This window comes from Salvelinus namaycush, chromosome 42 (assembly GCF_016432855.1).
Source record: "Salvelinus namaycush isolate Seneca chromosome 42, SaNama_1.0, whole genome shotgun sequence".
In the NCBI taxonomy this organism is placed as follows: domain Eukaryota; kingdom Metazoa; phylum Chordata; class Actinopteri; order Salmoniformes; family Salmonidae; genus Salvelinus; species Salvelinus namaycush.
The window spans coordinates 286,894-309,724 of NC_052348.1; the positions used below are offsets into that span (position 1 = coordinate 286,894).

Genomic DNA, 22,831 nt, shown 5'->3' on the forward strand with positions numbered 1-22,831 from the left:
AGCACAGGGACAAGACATGATGAAAGACAAAACATGACAGTACCCCCCCACTCACCGAGCGCCTCCTGGCGCACTCGAGGAGGAACCCTGGCGGCAACGAAGGAAATCATTAATCAACGAACGGTCCAGCACGTCCCGAGATGGAACCCAACTCCTCTCCTCAGGACCGTAACCCTCCCAATCCACTAAGTACTGGTGACCACGTCCCCGAGAACGCATGTCCATGATCTTCCGTACCCTGTAAATAGGAGCGCCCTCGACAAGGACGGGGGGGGGGGAGGGAAGACGAATGGGGGCGCGAAGAAAAGGCTTGACACAAGAGACATGGAAGACAGGGTGGACGCGACGAAGATGTCGCGGAAGAAGCAGTCGCACAGCGACAGGATTGACGACCTGAGAGACACGGAACGGACCAATGAACCGCGGAGTCAACTTGCGAGAAGCTGTCGTAAGGGGAAGGTTACGAGTGGAAAGCCACACTCTCTGACCGCGACAATACCTAGGACTCTTAATCCTACGTTTATTGGCGGCTCTCACAGTCTGCGCCCTGTAACGGCAAAGTGCAGACCTGACCCTCCTCCAGGTGCGCTCACAACGTTGGACAAAAGCCTGAGCGGAGGGAACGCTGGACTCGGCGAGCTGGGACGAGAACAGAGGAGGCTGGTACCCAAGACTACTCTGAAACGGAGATAGCCCGGTAGCAGACGAAGGAAGCGAGTTGTGAGCGTACTCAGCCCAGGGGAGCTGTTCTGCCCAAGACGCAGGGTTTCGAAACGAAAGGCTGCGTAATATGCGACCAATCGACTGATTGGCCCTTTCTGCTTGACCGTTAGACTGGGGATGAAACCCGGAAGAGAGACTGACGGAAGCACCAATCAAACGACAGAACTCCCTCCAAAACTGTGACGTGAATTGCGGACCTCTGTCTGAAACGGCGTCTAACGGGAGGCCATGAATTCTGAACACATTCTCAATGATGATTTGTGCCGTCTCCTTAGCGGAAGGAAGCTTAGCGAGGGGAATGAAATGTGCCGCCTTAGAGAACCTATCGATAACCGTAAGAATCACAGTCTTCCCCGCAGACGAAGGCAGACCGGTAATAAAGTCTAAGGCGATGTGAGACCATGGTCGAGAAGGAATGGGAAGCGGTCTGAGACGACCGGCAGGAGGAGAGTTACCTGACTTAGTCTGCGCGCAGTCCGAGCAAGCAGCCACGAAACGGCGCGTGTCCCGCTCCTGAGTAGGCCACCAAAACCGCTGGCGAATAGAAGCAAGCGTACCCCGAACGCCGGGGTGGCCAGCTAACTTGGCAGAGTGAGCCCACTGAAGAACAGCCAGACGAGTAGAGACAGGAACGAACAGAAGGTTACTAGGACAAGCGCGCGGCGACGCAGTGTGAGTGAGTGCTTGCTTTACCTGTCTCTCAATTCCCCAGACAGTCAACCCGACAACACGCCCCTCAGGGAGAATCCCCTCGGGGTCGGTAGAAGCCACAGAAGAACTAAAGAGACGGGATAAGGCATCAGGCTTGGTGTTCTTATTTCCCGGACGATAGGAAATCACGAACTCGAAACGAGCGAAAAACAACGCCCAACGAGCCTGACGTGCATTAAGTCGTTTGGCAGAACGGATGTACTCAAGGTTCTTATGGTCAGTCCAAACGACAAAAGGAACGGTCGCCCCCTCCAACCACTGTCGCCATTCGCCTATGGCTAAGCGGATGGCGAGCAGTTCGCGGTTACCCACATCATAGTTGCGTTCCGATGGCGACAGGCGATGAGAAAAGTAAGCGCAAGGATGGACCTTATCATCAGACTGGGAGCGCTGAGACAGAATGGCTCCCACGCCCACCTCTGAAGCGTCAACCTCGACAATGAATTGTTTAGTGACGTCAGGAGTAACAAGGATAGGGGCGGATGTAAAACGCTTCTTGAGGAGATCAAAAGCTCCCTGGGCGGAACCGGACCACTTAAAGCAAGTCTTGACAGAAGTCAGAGCTGTGAGAGGGGCAGCCACTTGACCGAAATTACGAATGAAACGCCGATAGAAATTAGCGAAACCGAGAAAGCGCTGCAACTCGACACGTGACTTAGGAACGGGCCAATCGCTGACAGCCTGGACCTTAGCGGGATCCATCTGAATGCCTTCAGCGGAAATAACAGAACCGAGAAATGTGACAGAGGAGACATGAAAGGCGCACTTCTCAGCCTTCACGTAGAGACAATTCTCTAAAAGGCGCTGGAGTACACGTCGAACGTGCTGAACATGAATCTCGAGTGACGGTGAAAAAATCAGGATATCGTCAAGGTAAACGAAAACAAAAATGTTCAGCATGTCTCTCAGTACATCATTAACTAATGCCTGAAAGACAGCTGGAGCATTAGCGAGACCGAACGGCAGAACCCGGTATTCAAAATGCCCTAACGGAGTGTTAAACGCCGTTTTCCACTCGTCCCCCTCTCTGATGCGTACGAGATGGTAAGCGTTACGAAGGTCCAACTTAGTAAAGAACCTGGCTCCCTGCAAAATCTCGAAGGCTGACGACATAAGGGGAAGCGGATAACGATTCTTAACCGTTATGTCATTCAGCCCTCGATAATCCACGCAGGGGCGCAGAGTACCGTCCTTCTTCTTAACAAAGAAAAATCCCGCTCCGGCGGGAGAGGAAGAAGGCACCACGGTACCGGCGTTGAGAGAAACAGACAGATAATCCTCGAGAGCCTTACGTTCGGGAGCCGACAGAGAGTATAGTCTACCCCGAGGGGGAGTGGTCCCCGGAAGGAGATCAATACAACAATCATACGACCGGTGAGGAGGAAGGGAGCTGGCTCTGGACCGACTGAAGACCGTGCGCAGATCATGATATTCCTCCGGCACTCCTGTCAAATCACCAGGTTCCTCCTGAGTAGAGGGGACAGAAGACACAGGAGGGATAGCAGACATTAAACACTTCACATGACAAGAAACGTTCCAGGATAGGATAGAATTACTAGACCAATCAATAGAAGGATTATGACATACTAGCCAGGGATGACCCAAAACAACAGGTGTAAAAGGTGAACGAAAAATCAAAAAGGAAATGGTCTCACTGTGGTTACCAGATACTGTGAGGGTTAAAGGTAGTGTCTCACATCTGATACTGGGGAGAAGACTACCATCTAAGGCGAACATGGGCGTGGGCTTCCCTAACTGTCTGAGAGGAATGTCATGTTTCCGAGCCCATGCTTCGTCCATAAAACAACCCTCAGCCCCAGAGTCTATCAAGGCACTGCAGGAAGCAGCTGAACCGGTCCAGCGTAGATGGACCGACAAGGTAGTACAGGATCTTGATGGAGAGACAGGAGTAGTAGCGCTCACCAGTAGCCCTCCGCTTACTGATGAGCTCTGGCTTTTACTGGACATGACATGACAAAATGTCCCGCAGAACCGCAATAGAGGCAAAGGCGGTTGGTGATTCTCCGTTCCCTCTCCTTAGTCGAGATGCGAATACCTCCCAGCTGCATGGGCTCAGTCTCTGAGCCGGTGGGAGGAGATGGTTGAGATGCGGAGAGGGGAAACACCGTTAACGCGAGCTCTCTTCCACGAGCTCGGTGACGAAGATCTACCCGTCGTTCTATGCGGATGGCGAGTGCAATCAAAGAGTCCACGCTGGAGGGAACCTCCCGGGAGAGAATCTCATCCTTAACCTCAGCGTGGAGTCCCTCCAGAAAACGAGCGAGCAACGCCGGCTCGTTCCAGTCACTGGATGCAGCAAGAGTGCGAAACTCTATAGAGTAATCCGTTATGGATCGATCACCTTGACATAGGGAAGCCAGGGCCCTGGAAGCCTCTTTCCCAAAAACTGAACGATCAAAAACCCGTATCATCTCCTCTTTAAAGTTCTGATAAACGTTAGAACACTCAGCCCTTGCCTCCCAGATAGCTGTGCCCCACTCCCGAGCCCGACCAGTAAGGAGTGATATGACGTAAGCGATCCGAGCTCTCTCTCTTGAGTATGTGTTGGGCTGGAGAGAGAACACAATATCACACTGGGTGAGAAAGGAGCGACACTCAGTGGGCTGCCCAGAGTAACATGGTGGGTTATTAACCCTAGGTTCCGGAGACTCGGAAGACCAGGAAGTAGCTGGTGGCACGAGACGAAGACTCTGAAACTGTCCTGAGAGATCGGAGACCTGAGCGGACAGGGTCTCAACGGCATGACGAGCAGCAGACAATTCCTGCTCGTGTCTGCCGAGCATTGCTCCCTGGATCTCGACGGCAGTGTTGCGAGAATCCGTAGTCGCTGGGTCCATTCTTGATCGGATTCTTCTGTTGTGCTGCAGAATGAGGACCCAAAAGCGACGTAATAGTAACAGAGTCTTTATTCCAGAATAAAACAAATAATGATTCTCCTGGATACTATCCTCTCGTCAACAGAGAGGAACGACTGGAGACGCGACCACAGACTGCAGGTCGCTTCAGGAAGGCACTGGCCGTAGCTGACATTGACACCTGCTCACACGCAGCATCTGAAGAAGGCAAAGAACACGACAGGGCGGAACAAGGACACAGGAACAGCAAACGTCAAACAAGAATCCGACAAGGACAGAAGCGGAAAACAGAGGGAGAAATAGGGACTCTAATCAGAGGGCAAAATAGGGGACAGGTGTGAAAGAGTAAATGAGGTCGTTAGGAGAATGAGAAACAGCTGGGAGCAGGAACGGAACGATAGAGAGAGAGAAAGAGGGAAAGAACCTAATAAGACCAGCAGAGGGAAGCACAGGGACAAGACATGATGAAAGACAAAACATGACATAAGAGACGGTAGCAGCAACATTATGTACAAAATAAGTTCCAAACAATGCGAAAAAACTAAGAAAATAGCACAGTTGGTTAGGAGCTCATAAAACGGCAGCCCTCCCCTCCGGCACCATTATCACAACATGTCATGGCAGAGTTTTCAAAACAAATTGCCACTGTGTTTGTTGTCCGTAGCTTATGCCTGCCCATACCATAACCCCACTGCCCCCATTGGGCACTCTATTCACAAAGTTGACATCAACAAACCTGCAGTCAGCATGCCAATTGAACACTCCCTCAAAGCTTGAGACATCTGTGACTTTGTGTTGTGTGACAAAACTCCACATTTTAGAGTGGCCTTTCATTGTCCCCCGCACAAGGTGCACCTGTGTAATGGTCATGCTGTTTAATCAGCTTCTTGATATGCCACACCTGTCAGATGGATGGATTATCTTGGCAAAGGAGAAATGCTCACTAATAGGGACGTAAACAAATTTGTGCACAAAATTTGAGAGAAATACACTTTCTGTGCATATGGAAACTTTCTGGGATCTTTTATTTCAGCTCATGAAATATGGGACTAAGCTTTCAATGTTGAGTTTATATTTTTGTTCAGTGTAATTGGAGTACATTTTTTGTTCCATGTAGCCTTTTGTTTCTTTTCTGTACTGGGCTTTTGTAAGACTACCCTGTCACTTTCCACATGGCTTCTTTTGTCACGATCGTCTTTACGTGAAGGAGTGGACCAAGGCGCAGCGTGAAAGAAATACATCTTCCTTTTATTAGACGAAGACGTAACACAAAATGAAACACTCTTACAAAACAATAAACGACCGTGAAGCTATAAACGAAAGTGCACACACAAGCTACTAACGTTCAACATAGACAATTACCCACAACAGCCCAATGCCTATGGCTGCCTTAAATATGGCTCCCAATCAGAGACAAATGAATGACAGCTGTCTCTGATTGAGAACCATTCAGGCAACCATAGACATACCTAGATACCTACACTCAACACAAACCCATACACTCTAACAAAACCCCCTAGACACTACAACCACCCAAGACAAGACAAATACACACAAACATCCCCCCTGTCACACCCTGACCTAACCAAAATATTACAGAAAACAAAGATAACTAAGGCCAGGGCGTGACACCTTTCCAAGTAGGTAAACTTTCTTTTAAATTCAGCATCACTTCCCTCCATGCAGATGTCTTAAAACTGAGTTTAATCTCTAATTGTGTCATGTTGGTATGGCAACTAACAAAGTGTGATGTAATGTCATGCAACAGTGAGCTCTTACTAGTAAACGCTTATGTTGAGCTTTATCCAGAGGGCCTACTTTTGTGTTTGTGATTGTATGGTTAGCTAAGGACATGGGGTGGATGGAGGAGGGATACAGAGTAGAGTAAGCTCTGGCTCTGTCTCGGTCTGGCGTCTCTTGTCTGTATGACACCAGGCATTGGTGAGGCAATAGGAGGCGATAGAGTCATAATAGGGACGGATGCAACACTAACTGCAGTCAAATATGAACTGTTATTCTGAGGCAGATTCATTAATCTGATAAATCTATTTTAAAAAATAAGTATAAATGGTTATATAATTTGCAGTAGAGTTGTGCACTATCTTTACAGATTTATTGACTTACTCAGTTTACTAAGAGGAATTGCCTCTCATAAAGGCAAGGCTCAGTTCATTAGTGCTATGCAATGGTTTCCATCTGTAAAATGGAAATACTAGAATAAGTACTAGAAATAAAGCTACCGTAGAGTTAAAACTGGTCTTGCTGATTATGAACTTTTGTGAAAATGTATGGAAGATGTTTAACCCTGGCAGGGATAGATTACATTTTGGATAGTGAAAGAAAGTGAGTTAAGTTCAACTTAAATTAATTCAAAAAATGGTCATGTTTATATAGGATTAACTAGATGGTAATTGTACATGAAGTACAATTGGTGGGACTTGCTTTAACGCTTTCAACGTTTTTTTGTGGCAGTGGTAGAAGTTTAAAAAGTTTTACTTGACTATTTAAAGAAAAGCAGTTACATATAGTCAAAGTTAAATGTAGTAAAATAATTGGTCTATATCAACCTATATCAACTTTGACTATATCAACCATATTAATTCGGATTGTGGGGAAAAAATGTCTAAACTACAGTCTAAACTACAGTTGTTGCATGTGAAATCTAAAAGAAGAAATCAATCACATTTATTTATAAAGCCCTTTTTACATCAGCAGATGTCACAAAGTGCTTATACAGAATCGCAGTCTAAAACCCTAAACAGCAAGGAATTGTTTAAATTGTACCTTTATTTAACTAGGCAAGTCAGTTAAGAACAAATTCTTATTTTCAAGGACGGCCTAGGAACAGTGGGTTAACTGCCTGTTCAGGGGCAGAACGACAGATTTTTACCTTGTCAGCTCGGGGATTTAATCTTGCAACCTTGTGGTTACTAGTCTAACACTCTAACCACTAGGCTACCCTGCCGCTGAATGAAGATGTAGAAGCATGGTGGCTAGGAAAAACTCCCTAGAAAGGCAGGAACCTAGGAAGAAACCTAGTGAGGAACCAGGCTCTGAGGGGTGGCCAGTCCTCTTCTGGCTATGCCGGGTGGAGATTATACGAGTATATGGCCATTGGGGGTTGCAGGGTAGCCTAGTGGTTAGAGCGTTAAACTAGTAACCGAAAGGTTGCAAGATCAAATCCCCGAGCTGACAATGTAAAAATCTGTCGTTCTGCCCCTGAACAAGGCAGTTAACCCACTGTTCCTAGGCCGTCATTGAAAATAAAATTTGTTCTTAACTGACTTGCCTAGTTAAATAAAGTTAAAATAAAATAAGGCCAGATTGTTCTTCAAGATGTTCAATTATTCATAGATGACCAGCAGGGTAAAATAAGAAAGACATAGGACAAAGCGATCTTCTGTCAGAAGATGGGAATAAAAAGCAGGATCATGTGGACAACACTCTTAGGAAAGCAAAGCAACTCTGAATCAATCATGCTGTGGGTTTCAGATAAGTAGATGCACGATTTACATTTGTAAAACTTTCAGTGTGACTGAAGTATGAGTTGAATGATGTAATGATTAGAAAGTAGGCCATTATTTGGGTAGAGAAATATGATGACAGCTCTAGTGATGATAGTTCTTTTAAACTTATTTTTGTGATTATTGAAGAACTATGTAGAATACAGTGCATTCGGAAAGTTTTCAGACCCCTTGACTTCTTCTAAAATGGATTAAGTTGTTTTTTCCCCCTCATCAATCTACACACATTAACCCGTAATGAAAAAGCAGACTGATTTTTAGAAATGTTTGCAAATGAAAAAAATGAAATATTACATTTGCATAAGTATTCAGACCTTTTACTCAGTACTTTGTTGAAGCACCTTTGACAGCGATGACAGCCTCGAGTATTCTTGGGTGTGACGCTATTTGGGGAGTTTCTCCCATTCTTCTTTGCAGATCCTCTCAAGCTCTGTCAGGTTGGATGGGGAGGGTCGCTGCACAGCTATTTTCAGGTCTCTCCAGAGATGTTCGATCGGGTTCATGTCCGGGCTATGGATGGGCCACTCAAGGACATTCAGAGACTTGTCCCGAAGCAACTCCTGTGTTGTCTTGGTTGTGTGCTTAGGATCGTTGTCCTGTTGGAAGATAAACCTTCATCCCAGTCTGAGGTCCTGCGCGCTCTGGATCAGGTTTTCATCAAGGAACTCTCTGTACATTGCTCTGTTCATCTTTCCCTCGATCCTGACTAGTCTCCCAGTCCCTGCCACTGAAAAACATCCCCACAGCATGATGCTGCCATCACCATGCTTCACCTGGTGCCAGGTTTCCCCCAGGTGTGATGCTTGGCATTCAGGCCAAGGAGTTCAATCTTGGTTTCATCAGACCAGAGAATCTCTTTTCTCATGGTCAGAGTCCTTTAGGGGCCTTTTGGAAAACTCCAAGCAGGCTGTCATGTGCCTTTTACTGAGGAGTGGCTTCCGTCTGGCCACTCTACCATAAAGGCCTGATTGGTGGAGTGCTGCAGAGATGGTGGTCCTTCTGGAAGGTTCACCCATCTCCACAGAGGAACACTGGGGCTCTTTCAGAGTGACCATCGGGTTCTTGGTCACCTCCCTGACCAAGGCCCTTCTCCCCAGATTGCTCAGTTTGGCCGGGCAGTCAGCTCTAGGAAGAGTCTTGGTGGTTCCAAACGTCTTCCATTTAAGAATTATGGAGGCCACTGTGTTCTTGGGGACCTTCAATGCTGCAGACATTTTTGGAATCCTTCCCCATATCTGTGCCTCGACACAATCCTGTTTTGTAGCTCTACGGACAATTGCTTCAACCTCATAGCTTGGTTTTTGCTCTGACATGCACTGTCAACTGTGGGACCTTATATAGACAGGTGTGTGCCTTTCCAAATCATGTCCAATCAACTGAATTTACCACAGGTGGACTCCAATCAAGTTGTAGAAACATCTCAAGGATGATCAATGGAAACAGGATGCACCGAAGCTCAATTGAGTCTCATAGCAAAGGGTCTGAATAGTTATGTACATTTTTTGTCTTCTAAAAACCTGTTTTTGCTCTGTCATTATGAGATATTGTGTGTTGATTAATGACCAAATATTTAATCAATTTTAGAATAAGGCTGTAAAGTAATAAAATGAGGGAAAAGTCAATGGGTCTGAATACTCTCCGAACTCACTGTATGTAGACCTACTGATAGCTAGCTTTAGGCTAAAAGTACATTTTCTGAAGAAAATGTGGTGTGTGGTGCCAGCTTCTTTTGAAGTATGTATGGTTTTGAAGCATGTTATAGTAGTGGTAGTGTCTGCAGTAGTAATGATGGTGACTGATTATAGTTGGTAAAAGTAGGTAGATGAAAAGATAGGATAGCTTGAACATATGAACGTTGGTTTGGTGTATCTCGCTTGAATGGTTCAAGAGTTACTGGTGGTGATTTATTTGATAGAAATGTATGCAAATGTATATAGTTATAGTTGATACAACTTTTAAAGAATTTGAAATGAGGATAGCCTGAACATGTGAAAGATGGTGGTAGTGGTTTTTATTATTTATTTAACTGGTCAAGGCAGTTAAGAACAAATTCTTATTTACAATTTACCCCGGCCAAACCCTAACCCGGACAATACTTGGCCAATTGTGCGCCACCCAATGGGACTCCAATCACGGCCGGTAGTGATACAGCCTGGAATCGAACCAGGGTCTGTAGTGATGCCTCTAGCACTGAGATGCAGTGCCTTAGACCGCTGTACCACTCGGGAGCCCCCTGAGTGACTGGTTATAGTTGAAAAAGTAGATAGATGAAAAGATGATTTGATTGGTTTATAGGATAGGACAGCCTGAACATTGGGTTTGTGTCTCTAGCTTGAACTATTCAAAAGTTACAATTATTGTTGTTGGGTATTATATGCTAATGTATTCTCATTTAAGTAGTTATAATTTATAGTGGAGACCAGAGCTAGTGCGAACCAGAGCTAGCTAGCTATGCCCAGGACCAGAGCTGGGGTCAGAGCTAGTGCAGACCAGATCGGTAGTTGTGGTCAGTAGTTCTGTAGTTCTGGTCAGTAGTTGTGTTGCAGGTTCTTTGGACCCTACTGTATAGACATGGTCAGTAGTTGTGTGGTTGTGGTCAGTAGTTGTGTGGTTGTGGTCAGCATTTGTGTTTTTGTGGTCATTAGTTGTGTGGTTCAGTAGTTTTGTGATCAGTAGTTGTGTGGTTGTACTCAGTAGTTTTGGTCAGTAGTTGTGTGGTTCATTGGCTGTGGTCAGTAGTTGTGGTCAGTCGTTTTGGTCAGTGGTTTGGTAAGTACAGTTGAAGTCAGAAGTTTACATACACTTAGGTTGGAGTCATTAAACTCGTTTTTCAACCACTCCACACATTTCTTGTTAACAAACTATAGTATTGGCAAGTCGGTTAGGACATCTACTTTCTGCATGACACAAGTCATTTTTCCAACAGTTGTTTACAGACAGATTATTTCACTTATAATTCACTGTATCACAATTCCAGTGTGTCAGAAGTTTACATACACTAAATTGACTGTGCCTTTAAACAGCTTGGAAAATTCCAGAAAAGGATGTCATGGCTTTAGAAGCTTCTGATAGGTTAATTGACATCATTTGAATCAATTGGAGGTGTACCTGTGGATGTATTTCAAAGCCTACCTTCAAACTCAGTGCCTCTTTGCTTGACATCATGGGAAAATCTAAAGAAATCAGCCAGGAACTCAGAAAAAAATTGTAGACCTCCACAAGTCTGGTTCATCCTTGGGAGCAATTTCCAAACGCCTGAAGGTACCACGTTCATCTGTACAAACAATAGTACACAAGTATAAACACCATGGGACCACGCAGCCGTCATACCGCTCAGGAAGGAGACGCGTTGTGTCTCCTAGAGATGAATGTACTTTGGTGGGAAATGTGCAAATCAATCCCAGAACAACAGCAAAGGACCTTGTGAAGATGCTGGAGGAAACAGGTACAAAAGTATCTATATCCACAGTAAAACGAGTCCTATGTCGACATAACGTCAGGCCCCTCAGGCTGCTCAGCAAGGAAGAAGCCACTGCTCCAAAACCGCCATAAAAAATCCAGACTACGGTTTGCAACTGCACATGGAGACAAAGATTGTTCTTTTTGGAGAAATGTCCTCTGGTCTGATGAAACAAAAATAGAACTGTTTGGCCATAATGACCATTGTTATGTTTGGAGTGAAAAGGGAGAGGCTTGCAAGCCGAAGAACACCATCCCAACCATGAAGCACGGGGTGGCAGCATTATGTTGTGGGGGTGCTTTGCTGCAGGAGGGACTGGTGCTCTTCACAAAATAGATGGCATGATGAGGAAGGACAATTTTGTGGATATTTTGAAGCAACATCTCAAGACATCAGTCAGGAAGTTAAAGCTTGGTCACAAATGTGTCTTCCAAATGGACAATGATCCCAAGCATACTTCCAAAGTTGTGGCAAAATGGCTTAAGGACAACAAAGTCAAGGTATTGGAGTGGCCATCACAAAGCCCTGACCTCAATCCTATAGAACATTTGTGGGCAGAACTGAGAAAGTGTGTGCGAGCAAGGAGGCCAACAAACCTGACTCAGTTACACCAGTGAGGTCAGGAGGAATGGGCCAAAATTCACCCAACTTATTGTTGGAAGCTTGTGGAAAGCTACCTGACATGTTTGACTCAAGTTAAACAATTTAAAGGCAATGCTACCAAATACTAATTGAGTGTATGTAAACTTCTGACCCAATGGGAATGTGATTAAAGGAATCAAAGCTGAAATAAATCATTCTCTGTACTATTATTCTGACAATTCACATTCTTAAAATAAAGTGGTGATTCTAACTGACCTAAGACAGGGAATTTTTACTAGGATTAAATGTCAAGAACGAATGAAACACTCAGTTTAAATGTATTTGGCTAAGGTGTATGTAAACTTCCGACTTCTACTGTAGCTGTGTATTCAGTAGTTGTGTGGTTGTGGTCAGTAGTTGTGGTCAGTAGTTTTGTGGTTGTGGTCATTAGTTGTGTAGTTGTGGTCATTAGTTGTGTGGTCAGTAGTTCTGGTCAGTAGTTGTTTGGTTGTGGTCAGTAGTTGTGTGGTTGTGGACAGCAGTTGTGGTCAGTAGTTTTGTGGTTTGTCTGTAGTTGTAGTCAGTATTTGTGGTTGTGGTCAGTAGTTATTTAGTTCAGTGGTTTTGTGGTCAGTAGTTGTGGTCACTAGTTTAGATCAGTAGGTATGTGGTTGTGTTAAGGAGTTGTGTGCAGTAGTTGCTGTCAGGAGTTATGGTCTGTAGTTGTGTTTTTGTGGTCAGTAGTTGTGGGCATTTAGTTGTGTGGTTGTGGGTAGTAGTTTAGGTCAGTAGTTTTGGTCATTCGTTTTGTTAAATAGTTGTGTGATTCATTAGTTGTGTTCAGTAGTTGTGTGGTTGTGGTCAGTAGTTATGATCAGTAGTTGTGGTTGTGGTCAGTAGTTGTGGTTGTGGTCTGTAGTTGTAGTCAGTATTTGTGGTTGTGGTCAGTAGTTATTTGGTTCAGTGGTTTTGTGGTCAGTAGTTTAGTGGTTGTGGTCAGTTAGTTGTGGTCACTAGTTTAGGTCAGTAGTTATGTGGTTGTGTTAAGGAGTTGTGTGCAGTAGTTGTTGTCAGGAGTTATGGTCTGTAGTTGTGTTTTTGTGGTCAGTAGTTGTGGGCATTAGTTGTGTGGTTGTGGGTAGTAGTTTAGGTCAGTAGTTGTGGTCATTAGTTTTGGTCAGTAGTTTTGTTAAATAGTTGTGTGATTCATTAGTTGTGGTCAGTAGTTGTGTGGTTGTGGTCAGTAGTTATGATCAGTAGTTGTGGTTGTGGTCAGTAGTTGTGGTTGTGGTCAGTAGTTAGTGGTTGTGGTCAGTAGTTGTGTAGTCAGTAATTATGTGGTTGTGGTCAGTAGTTGTGGTTCAGTAGTTGTGTGGTCAGCAGTTGTGGTCAATAGTTTAGTGATTGTGGTCAGTCGTTGTCGTCAGTAGTTTTGGTTATTAGTTGAGGTCGGTAGATGTAGGCGGTAGCTGTGGTCAGTAGTTGTGTGGTCATGGTCAGTATGTGGTCAGGAGTTGTGTCGTCAGTAATTGTGTGGCTGTAGTCAATAGTTGTGTGGTTGTGGTGAGTAGTTGTAGTTGTGTGGTCAGAAGTTGTGGTCAGTAGTTTAGTGATTGTGGTAAGTAGTTGTGTGGTTGTGGTCAGTATTTGTGGTTGGGAGTTGTGTGGTTGTGTTCAGTAGTTGTGGTCAGGAGTTAGTCTGTAGGTGTGTTGTGGTCAGGAATTGTGGGTAGTAGTGGTGGTCAGGAGTTATGCTCAGTAGTTGTGCTCAGTAGTTATAGTTGTAATTGTGTGGTTCAGTAGTTGGTTTCAGTCAGTAGTTGTGGGGTTGTGGACAGTGATTGTGGTCAGTAGTTTTGGTCATTAGTTGGGTTCAATAGTTGTGGTCATTAGTTGTGTGGTTGTGGTCAGTAGTTGTGTGGTTGTGGTCAGCAGGTGTGTTCAGTAGTCGAGTCAGTAGTTATGGTCTGTAGTTGTGGTGTTGTGGTCGATAGTTGTATGGCTGTGGTCAGTAATTGTGGTCAGTAGTTGTGTGGTCAATAGTTGTGTGGTTGTGGTCTGTGGTTGTGTTCAGTGTCTAAACTACGTTTGTTGTCTTTGAAAACTGAAAGAAATGCAATGAGAAGTGATCGGGTAAAATATCTAGAGTGAACGGTGGCAATTGTTGTTCGTTTGCTAGGCAACAGTTGCCTTGGCTACAGCCAGTATGAGGAACATGCTAACAAAAATTTGTGCTTTGAAACTAAAGAAATACTGCACTCTGACCCACAAACATATTTGCTAGATTCATGATAGTGTTGTTAGACAAAGCAAGGAAAGTGAACTTTAAAACGTGATGCATTGCTATTGAAATGTGCAGCTGTTGTTGGTAAGCAATGAACCTGCTAGCTTCTGACATGACTTACTGCATCCATAAAGAGAGAGGTTGATGGGTTACAGCTCTATCTATTGATTGGTAGCAGCTATTCCTTATCCACTTTCCGATCTGAATAGCTTTTTTGGAATGGGGTCAACATTTCAGTTATTTATAAAAAGTTACAAAAGCTTTTGATGCAATTACTAAAACAGCGGTAAGTTTTTAGCAGAATAAGCTATTTTTGTTCATCATTCAGATTTCAAAAGCAGAGAAGTAGAGGAAGATTTCATATGCTCTAACTTTTTGTCAAGGTTATTGCCCAAGTGGTCAAAGTAGAGGATTTGTGTCAAAAGTTGCATTTACAGTGAATGGAATGTTGGAAGTGACGATGTCACAATGGGGCCTTTAGAATTATGAGGAATTGCCATGAAAGTGGTTGGAGAACAAAAATAAGGACAAAAAAAATGTATACCTTAAAAAGTATAAAATATATCAATAAGTTGTAGGTAAGCACACTATTCCTGACCAATCTACACATTTTAAAGTTTGAACAGAATTTCTAGCTTAAACGGTGTAAGAGGAGTAGCGACCTAAATAATAATGGTAAAAAGTATGAATAAGATTTAAAGTTGAGACTTTTGTCTCAACAAACAAAAAAGTCCCACGTAAAAATACTTCACTCTTGAAATGTAAGTCATAGAACTCTGGTTTTGAACTGCTGATGTGACTGTAAAACTGTTCTTTCCCCCATCTGTGTTTCCCTCAGGTGTTCCGACACCGAGCTCGGAAATTCTGCGACACACCCTAAATATGCTGGTGCGAGAGAGGAAAATCTACCCAACACCTGAGGGCTACTTCATTGTCACTCCCCAGGCCTACTTTATCACCCCCAACCTCATCCGATCCAACAGCAAGTGGTACCACCTGGACGACCGGCAGCAACAACAGCAGCAGCAGTGTACCTCCCCACAGTCAGGCACCATCACGCCCTCCACCCCGGGCTGCACGAGGGAGAGGCCCAACCAGAAGAACCACGGTGACTCCTATAACACGTACCGCGATGATACGCCCATTCCTCAAGCCCCCGCTTACCAGAGGAAATCTCCCAAGGAGCCTCGGGGAGAGCCCCCCTCCTACCCTGAGCCCCCTCCGGGTCCCGTTCAGACGTCACAGTTGCAAGATCCTCTGATGGACAAGAGCAAGAGCAATGCCCCCTTCCCCTATAAGACCGACACGCTGACCAAAAAAAAGGAGGGCAGTGGTGGTGGCAGCAGTGCCGAGAAGCAATCAAAGAAGTTTGGGCTGAAGCTGTTCAGGCTGAGCTTCAAGAAAGACAAGCTGAGGCAGCTGGCCACGTTCTCGGCCCAGTTCCCCCCCGAGGAATGGCCCCTCCGCGATGAGGACGCGCCTGCCATCACCATCCCCCGCACTGTGGAGATGGAGATTATCCGGCGGATCAACCCAGACCTGACGGTGGAGAATGTGGCACGCCACACGGCCGTGATGAAGAGGCTGGAGGAGGAGCGTGCCCAGAGGAGAAAAGCAGGCAGCTCGGCAGAGCACAGTGCACGCAGCCGGAGGAGTCGTGGTCACCGTCGGGTGATGCACGGCAAGTCTCGTTCACACAGCAAGACTCGCGTCTCCCGGGGCGACCCGTCCGAGAGTTCCAACCTGGACATGGCCATGGTGGACAGGGATTACAGCCGCTTCTTCAGCCACTCGCTGGTGCGCTCCCCTCGTGAGGCCATGTACACGTTGGAGCGCAAACGAAGCGGCGGGACTTACATAGTCCACAGTAACCCCAACATCACAGAGTCCCACTTCCCCGTCACCCCGGAGTGGGACGTGTCCGGGGAGTTGGCGAAAAGGAGGACAGAGATGCCTTTCCCCGAGCCCTCGCGCGGGACATCCAGCGGGAGAGTGCACCGAAGCCACAGTCAAACTCAAGAAGGAAGGAAGTCGCGCGACGAGCTGCCCGATCAGGCTAAGGAGAGGTCCCGCTCCATGGATAATGCTTTGAGCCCTCTGGGCGGAATGTGCCCCTCTTTGGGGATGTCAGAGGACTATGAGCGGAGTCCTGACGAGCGGAGTCATTACTACACAGATAATGGGACTTTGCGGGCCTCCCAGAAGTCGTCCCACTACTCAAGGATCATGTTCTCGGCTGCTAAGTTCAACTCTGAAATGTGTGTGCCTGATGTGGGGAAGGGGAGCTTAGGGAAGGGGAGCTTGGACGAGTCTAGGATCCGAAGCCCGCTGGAAAGGAACAAGAGCAGAGACAGCTTGCCAGCCTACAGTGATCTGAAGGGACTCTCGCCCAAGCCCTCGGCGGACGACTACTTCCAGTGCAATACGTCGAACGAAACAATCCTTACCACCCCTTCACCTCTGTCAAAAGCAGACCACGACACGTTAACCTCGTCTGAGGGAATCCGGAAGGGCACTCCGGTTGATCGCCACACCCCTCACCTTACCTCTCCCCTCACAATGGAATACAAAGAGGACTCTTTGGCAAAGGGACAAAACGGCTCAAAACGGCCAACACCAAGCCAGACCCCAGAGCCCATGCCTAATGGACGTTTGATACAACACCAACACAACGTAGACCCTGGAGGGGGAGGCGGTGGTGGCGGGGCAGACAAGAGGAAGGAGATCTTCAGCAAGGACACTTTGTTCAAGCCTCCACACAACGCGTTAACTGCAGGCTACGTGGAGGGCACCTACACCAAGTCGGGCACCCTACGAAAGACCCCACACATCAAATCAGCCGATGTCCTTGACAATCTAGAGGCCCAGCAGCCTTCGAATTCAGCAGCTTCCCCCGCTTCCGCCCTGGGCCTCCAGGGCTCCGAGCCAGCGTTCCCATCAGCCTCCGAGGCCGCCTTTGACTACTACAATGTGTCGGACGATGACGAGGAGGTGGTGGTGGAGGAGGCCTCGCGGGAGGAGTTAGTGGCGGCAGAGGTCAAAGGGCACGGGGAGGGTGGAGTCGGAACCATGCAGTGGCTTCTGGAGCGGGAGAAGGAGCGTGACCTGCAGCGCAAATTTGAGACTAACCTCACGCTGCTCAGCCCCAAGGAGACAGAGAACAGTAGCAGCCAGAAGTCAGCGCACTCGGCACGTCTGGATAGCATGGACAGCAGCAGCGTGACTGTAGACAGTGGATTCAACTCCCCAAGGTAAGCTGAACCCAGTCTGTCCACTACAGCAACCAGAGGGTTATGACCAAAGAATACACATAGAAAGTGGATATCATCACAATCTGTCAAATGTAAACAACTGGAGACAACTTGTAATTTTCGGAGGTATGTTTTGTACACTCCGCTACGGGTGGAGCCCTGTGATATCGAGTTGGTGAACATATCTAATAGTAATGGGGCGAGTTGATTTGAGAATTTTTTATAAAAATGTATGGGGAAGCCATCAGGGCCTGGGGCCTTGCCACTTTGCATTGACTTTAGACCCTTTGTTATCTCATCTAGATGCAGAGGGTTATCCAGAACTTTACTCATGTCCATATCAATGGATGGGAAATCCAAGTTATTTAAAAAGTTGTCGATAGCCGTATTATCTGATGGGGGTTCAGATTGGTAGAGGTTAGAATAAAATGCCACAAAAGTTGAATTAATATTAGAGGGATCACTTGTAAGATTACGGGAAGAGTCATATACCTGAGAGATGAGATGCTGACTGGCGTTTAAGTTGGTGTGCTAAAAGGCGGCTGGCCTTGTCACCATATTCGTAGTACGTCCCCCTTGTTCATTGCAACAGAAACTCTGCTTTATCAGTGGAAAGAAGATTAAATTAAGATTAAATAATAAGTTTTAGCCTCTCTGCGTATAATTCACGGGATGGTGAAGTTGAAGGTTGGCGCTCTATTGCCAGGATTGAGTCCACCAATTCCTGACGTTTCAGTTTTCTTTGTTTGATATAATGAGAATTGTAAGAAATTATCTTTCCCCCGTAATACAGTTTTGAAAGTCTCCCAAAGAAGAGAGGGGGAAGTGTCATCATTTTTATTCGTTTGAATGAATACATCTATGTTGGTCAAAATAATGTCACAGAATTCTTTGTTAGACAATAGGGCTGTGTTAAATCTCCAATTCTACAGTTTTTTTGCATTTGGAGTAAGAGATAAGTCCAGAATGTGGGGGGAATTGTTAAAAATCACTATCGCACAATATTCTGTAGTTTTAACTGAGGGCAGAAGGGCTCTATCTAAAAAAAGTAGTCTACGCGCGAGTAGGCTTGATGAACATGAGAAAAGTAGGAGAAGTCTTTTGTGACCGGCTGGAGGAAGCGCCATGGATCAACACAACCCATTTGGGTCATGAATGTAGAAAGAGCTTTTGCCATCCCGGAAGGAGTAAGTGTTCTGGGATTAAACCGATCGAGCCTTGGTTCAGTAACACAGTTAAGGTCCCGGCCGAAGATGAGGCGGTGGGTGTCAAGATTAGGGAGGGAGGCTAAAAGAGATGTCATACATCTAGTGTCCTCCCAGTTAGGGGTGTAAACATTCGCAAGTACTACAGGGGTTTGGAAGAGTGTGCCACTAACTATTGTATAAGGATCTGAAATGATCTGTGAGGGTGAAAACTGTACTCATTTCTGAATCACTATTGCTGTTCCCCTGACTCTGCCATTAAAAATTAGAATGAAAAACCTGTCCAACACATGCTTTACGCAATCTAGTATGGTCATTTCTTGAAGAAATGCAATATCAGTATTCAGGCTCTTCAGATGTGAAAATACTCTGGCACGCTTCATTTTTCCCCCCACAACCGCAAATGTTTCATGTCACCAGTCTGATTGGAAGCCCCAAAATACCATCCCAACTTGTTGTTGAACGAGACATTCATCTTCATAAGAGGAGAAGTCAAATGAAAAAGAAAGAGGAAAAGAGAGATTGAGAGAGGAGCAGCATAAAAAAATATATACAAATCCTCTAAAAAAGCAAAAGCACAAGAATCTTTGGATAATGCCAACATAAGCCCCCTCACCATCCTGAACATTCCAAACATACACAAAAATAAAAATGATAGTACAATACACTTCAAAGAAGAAAAAAATGAAAAAATACAAATCCTAAACTCGTCATTATTCTCTCTTACTCAGCATCCATTGATTACCCTACATCTGCAGTGAGGTCAAACCGACCGAGGAAAGAAGGTGCGATCTGTGGCATTTCAATGGCCATAACATGTAGTCCACTAGGTGTCGCCACAGGGCTGGGTAATGAGAAACATTTAAATGAACCAGTAGGCTATGAAAAATTGAATTGTTAAATTGTTAAATGTCCTTAGGAGGAAACAATTCAATAAAAGTATACAAACGGACAACTAGTATTTTGGATATGTACAATTTAAGCAAACGAACCGTGGGTCTAAACTCTTCAGCTAGTGCAACAATTAAACAACAAAAGTACAGTTGGAAGAGTGGAGTGATATTATTAGACTCCAATGTTGTAGTGGAGTCAAAGATAAAGTGAATGTAATTAAGGACCGTCTGTGACCAACATCACCAATTATGGCCAACGTAAGCCACGGTAGTTCAGAATGTCCATAAAAAAATACAATTAAAATAACGGTATTCATCAAGCAGACCCCAAATGAAAAATGTAGAAATGCAAATATCGGTGGACAGGATCAGTGTCTAACTAGCTAGTAACATTAGTATCCAAAATGATCTAAAGGCTGCCAAACTGCAATGTAGGCTATAGATTGCCATTAGCGGTGCAGCAAGTTCAAAGCCTTATTAAATGGAAGAAATCAAAATGCTGCGCTTTTAACAGTGATTGTCTTTGATTTAAGAAACTGAACAAGATCAAATGGAAGTTTAAAGAGCAGTGAGACAGCATAGTATGTAATTGTCAACAACACAAATGAGTTATGTGCTGCTTCAAACATACCTACTGTAGCCAGCAAGCGTTAGCATAGAATTGTTTCCACGAGAAACAGATCGATAGATGGCCTTAGATGTACAGTCGTGGCCAAAAGATTTGAGAATGACACAAATACTAATTTCCACAAAGTTTGCTGCTTCAGTGTCTTTAGATATTTTTGTCAGATGTTACTATGGAATACTGAAGTATAATTACAAACATTTCATAAGTGTCAAAGGCTTCTATTGGCAATTACATGAAGTTGATGCAAAGAGTCAATATTTGCAGTGTTGACCCTTCTTTTTCAAGACCTCTGCAATCCGCCCTGGCATGCTGTCAATTAACTTCTGGGCCACATCCTGACTGACTGCAGCCCATTCTTGCATAATCAATGCTTGGAGTTTGTCAGAATTTGTGGGGTTTGTTTGTCCACCAACCTCTTGAGGATTGACCACAAGTTCTCAATGAGATTAAGGTCTGGTGAGTTTCCTGGCCATGGACCCAAAATATCGATGTTTTGTTCCCCAAGCCACTTAGTTATCACTTTTGCCTTATGGCAAGGTGCTCCATCATGCTGGAAAAGGCATTGTTTGTCACCAAACTGTTCCTGGATGGTTGGGAGAAGTTGCTCTCGGAGGATGTGTTGGTACCATTCTTTATTCATGGCTGGGTTCTTAGGCAAAATTGTGAGTGAGCCCACTCCCTTGGCTGAGAAGCAACCCCACACATGAATGGTCTCAGGATGCTTTACTGTTGGCATGACACAGGACTGATGGTAGCGCTCACCTTATCTCCTCCGGACAAGCTTTTTTCCGGATGCCCCAAACAATCGGAAAGGGGATTCATCAGAGAAAATGACTTTACCCTAGTCCTCAGCAGTCCAATCCCTGTACCTTTTGCAGAATATCAGTCTGTCCCTGATGTTTTTCCTGGAGAGAAGTGGCTTCTTTGCTGCCCTTCTTGACACCAGGCCATCCTCCAAAAGTCTTCGCCTCACTGTGCGTGCAGATGCACTTACACCTGCCTGCTGCCATTCCTGAGCAAGCTCTGTACTGGTGGTGCCCCGATCCCGCAGCTGAATCAACTTTAGGAGACGGTCCTGACGCTTGCTGGACTTTCTTGGGCGCCCTGAAGCCTGCTTCACAACAATTGAACCACTCTCCTTGAAGTTCTTGATGATCCGATAAGTGGTTGATTTAGTTGTAATCTTACTGGCAGCAATATCCTTGCCTGTGAAGCCCTTTTTGTGCAAAGCAATGATGACGGCACGTGTTTCCTTGCAGGTAACCAATGTTTGACAGAGGAAGAACAATGATTCCAAGCACTACCCTCCTTTTGAAGCTTCCAGTTGGTTATTCGAACTCAATCAGCATGACAGAGTGATATCCAGCCTTGTCCTCATCAACACTCACACCTGTGTTAATGAGAGAATCAGCTGGTCCTTTTAACATGATGTCAGCTGGTCCTTTTGTGGCAGGGCTGAAATGCAGTGGAAATGTTTTTTTTGGATTCAGTTAATTTGCATGGCAAATGGTAAAAGACCAAGTCCACTGTGGCAAGAACAACTCAAATAAACAAAGAGAAACGACAGTCCATCATTACTTTAAGACATGAAGGTCAGTTAATACGTATTTTTTTTTAAATGTACGTTTCTTCAAGTGCAGTCGCAAAAACCATCAAGCGCTATGATGAAACTGACTCTCTTGAGGACCGCCATAGGAATGGAAGACCCAGAGTTACCTCTGCTGCAGGATAAGTTCATTAGAGTTACCAGTGTCAGAAATTGCAGCCCAAATAAATGCTTCAGAGTTCAAGTAACAGACACATCTCAACATCAACTGTTCAGAGGAGACTGTGTGAATCAGGCCTTCATGGTCGAATTGCTGCAAAGAAACCACTACTAAAGGACAGCAATAAGAAAAGAGACTTGCTTGGGCCAAGAAACTCGAGCAATGGACATTAGACCGGTGGAACTTTGTCCTTTGGTCTGGAGTCCAAATTGGAGATTTTTGGTTCCAACCGCCGTGTCTTTGTGAGACGCTGTGTGGGTGAAGGGATGATCGCCGCATGTGTATTTCCCACCGTAAAGCATGGAGGAGGAGGTGTTATGGTGTGGGAGTGCTTTGCTGATGACACTGTCAGGGATTTATTTAGAATGCAAGGCACACAACCAGCATGGCAACTACAGCATTCTGCAGTGATACGCCATTCCATGTGGTTTGGGCTTAGTGGGACTATCATTTGTTTTTCAACAGGACAATGACCCAACACAACTCTAGGCTGTGTAAGGGCTATTTGACCAAGAGTGATAAGTGATGAGTGCTGCATCAGATGACCTGGCCTCCACAATCCCCTGACCTCAACCCAATTGAGATGGTTTAAGATGATTTGGACCGCAGAGTGAAGGAAAAGCATTCCAAGTGAAGCTGGTTGAGAGAATGCCATGAGTGTGCAAAGCTGTCAAGGCAAAGGGTGGCTATTTGAAGAATCTCAAATATAAAATATATTTAGATTTGTTTAACACTTTTTTTGTTACTGCATGATTCCATATGTGTTATTTCATTGTTTTGATGTCTTCACTATTATTATACAATGTCGATAATAGTGCAAATAAAGAAAAACCCTTGAATGAGTAGGTGTTCTAAAAGTTTTGACCGGTAATGTATGTAGCCTAGTGTCCACACGGTCACTAGTACTAACGTTACTCACATAATACAG

General features: G+C 45.2%; 1 protein-coding gene across 1 annotated transcript in view; it reads left to right on the forward strand.

Annotated features, from left to right (window-relative positions):
- The window catches only part of LOC120034703 (storkhead-box protein 2-like), a 73,049-nt gene that overhangs the window by 44,576 nt on the left and 5,642 nt on the right, over window positions 1-22,831 (forward strand). The window contains exon 3 of the mRNA XM_038981310.1: window positions 14,999-17,411. Within this exon, the coding sequence (XP_038837238.1) occupies window positions 14,999-17,411 (2,413 nt within the window). The remainder of the gene's footprint in view (window positions 1-14,998; window positions 17,412-22,831) is intronic.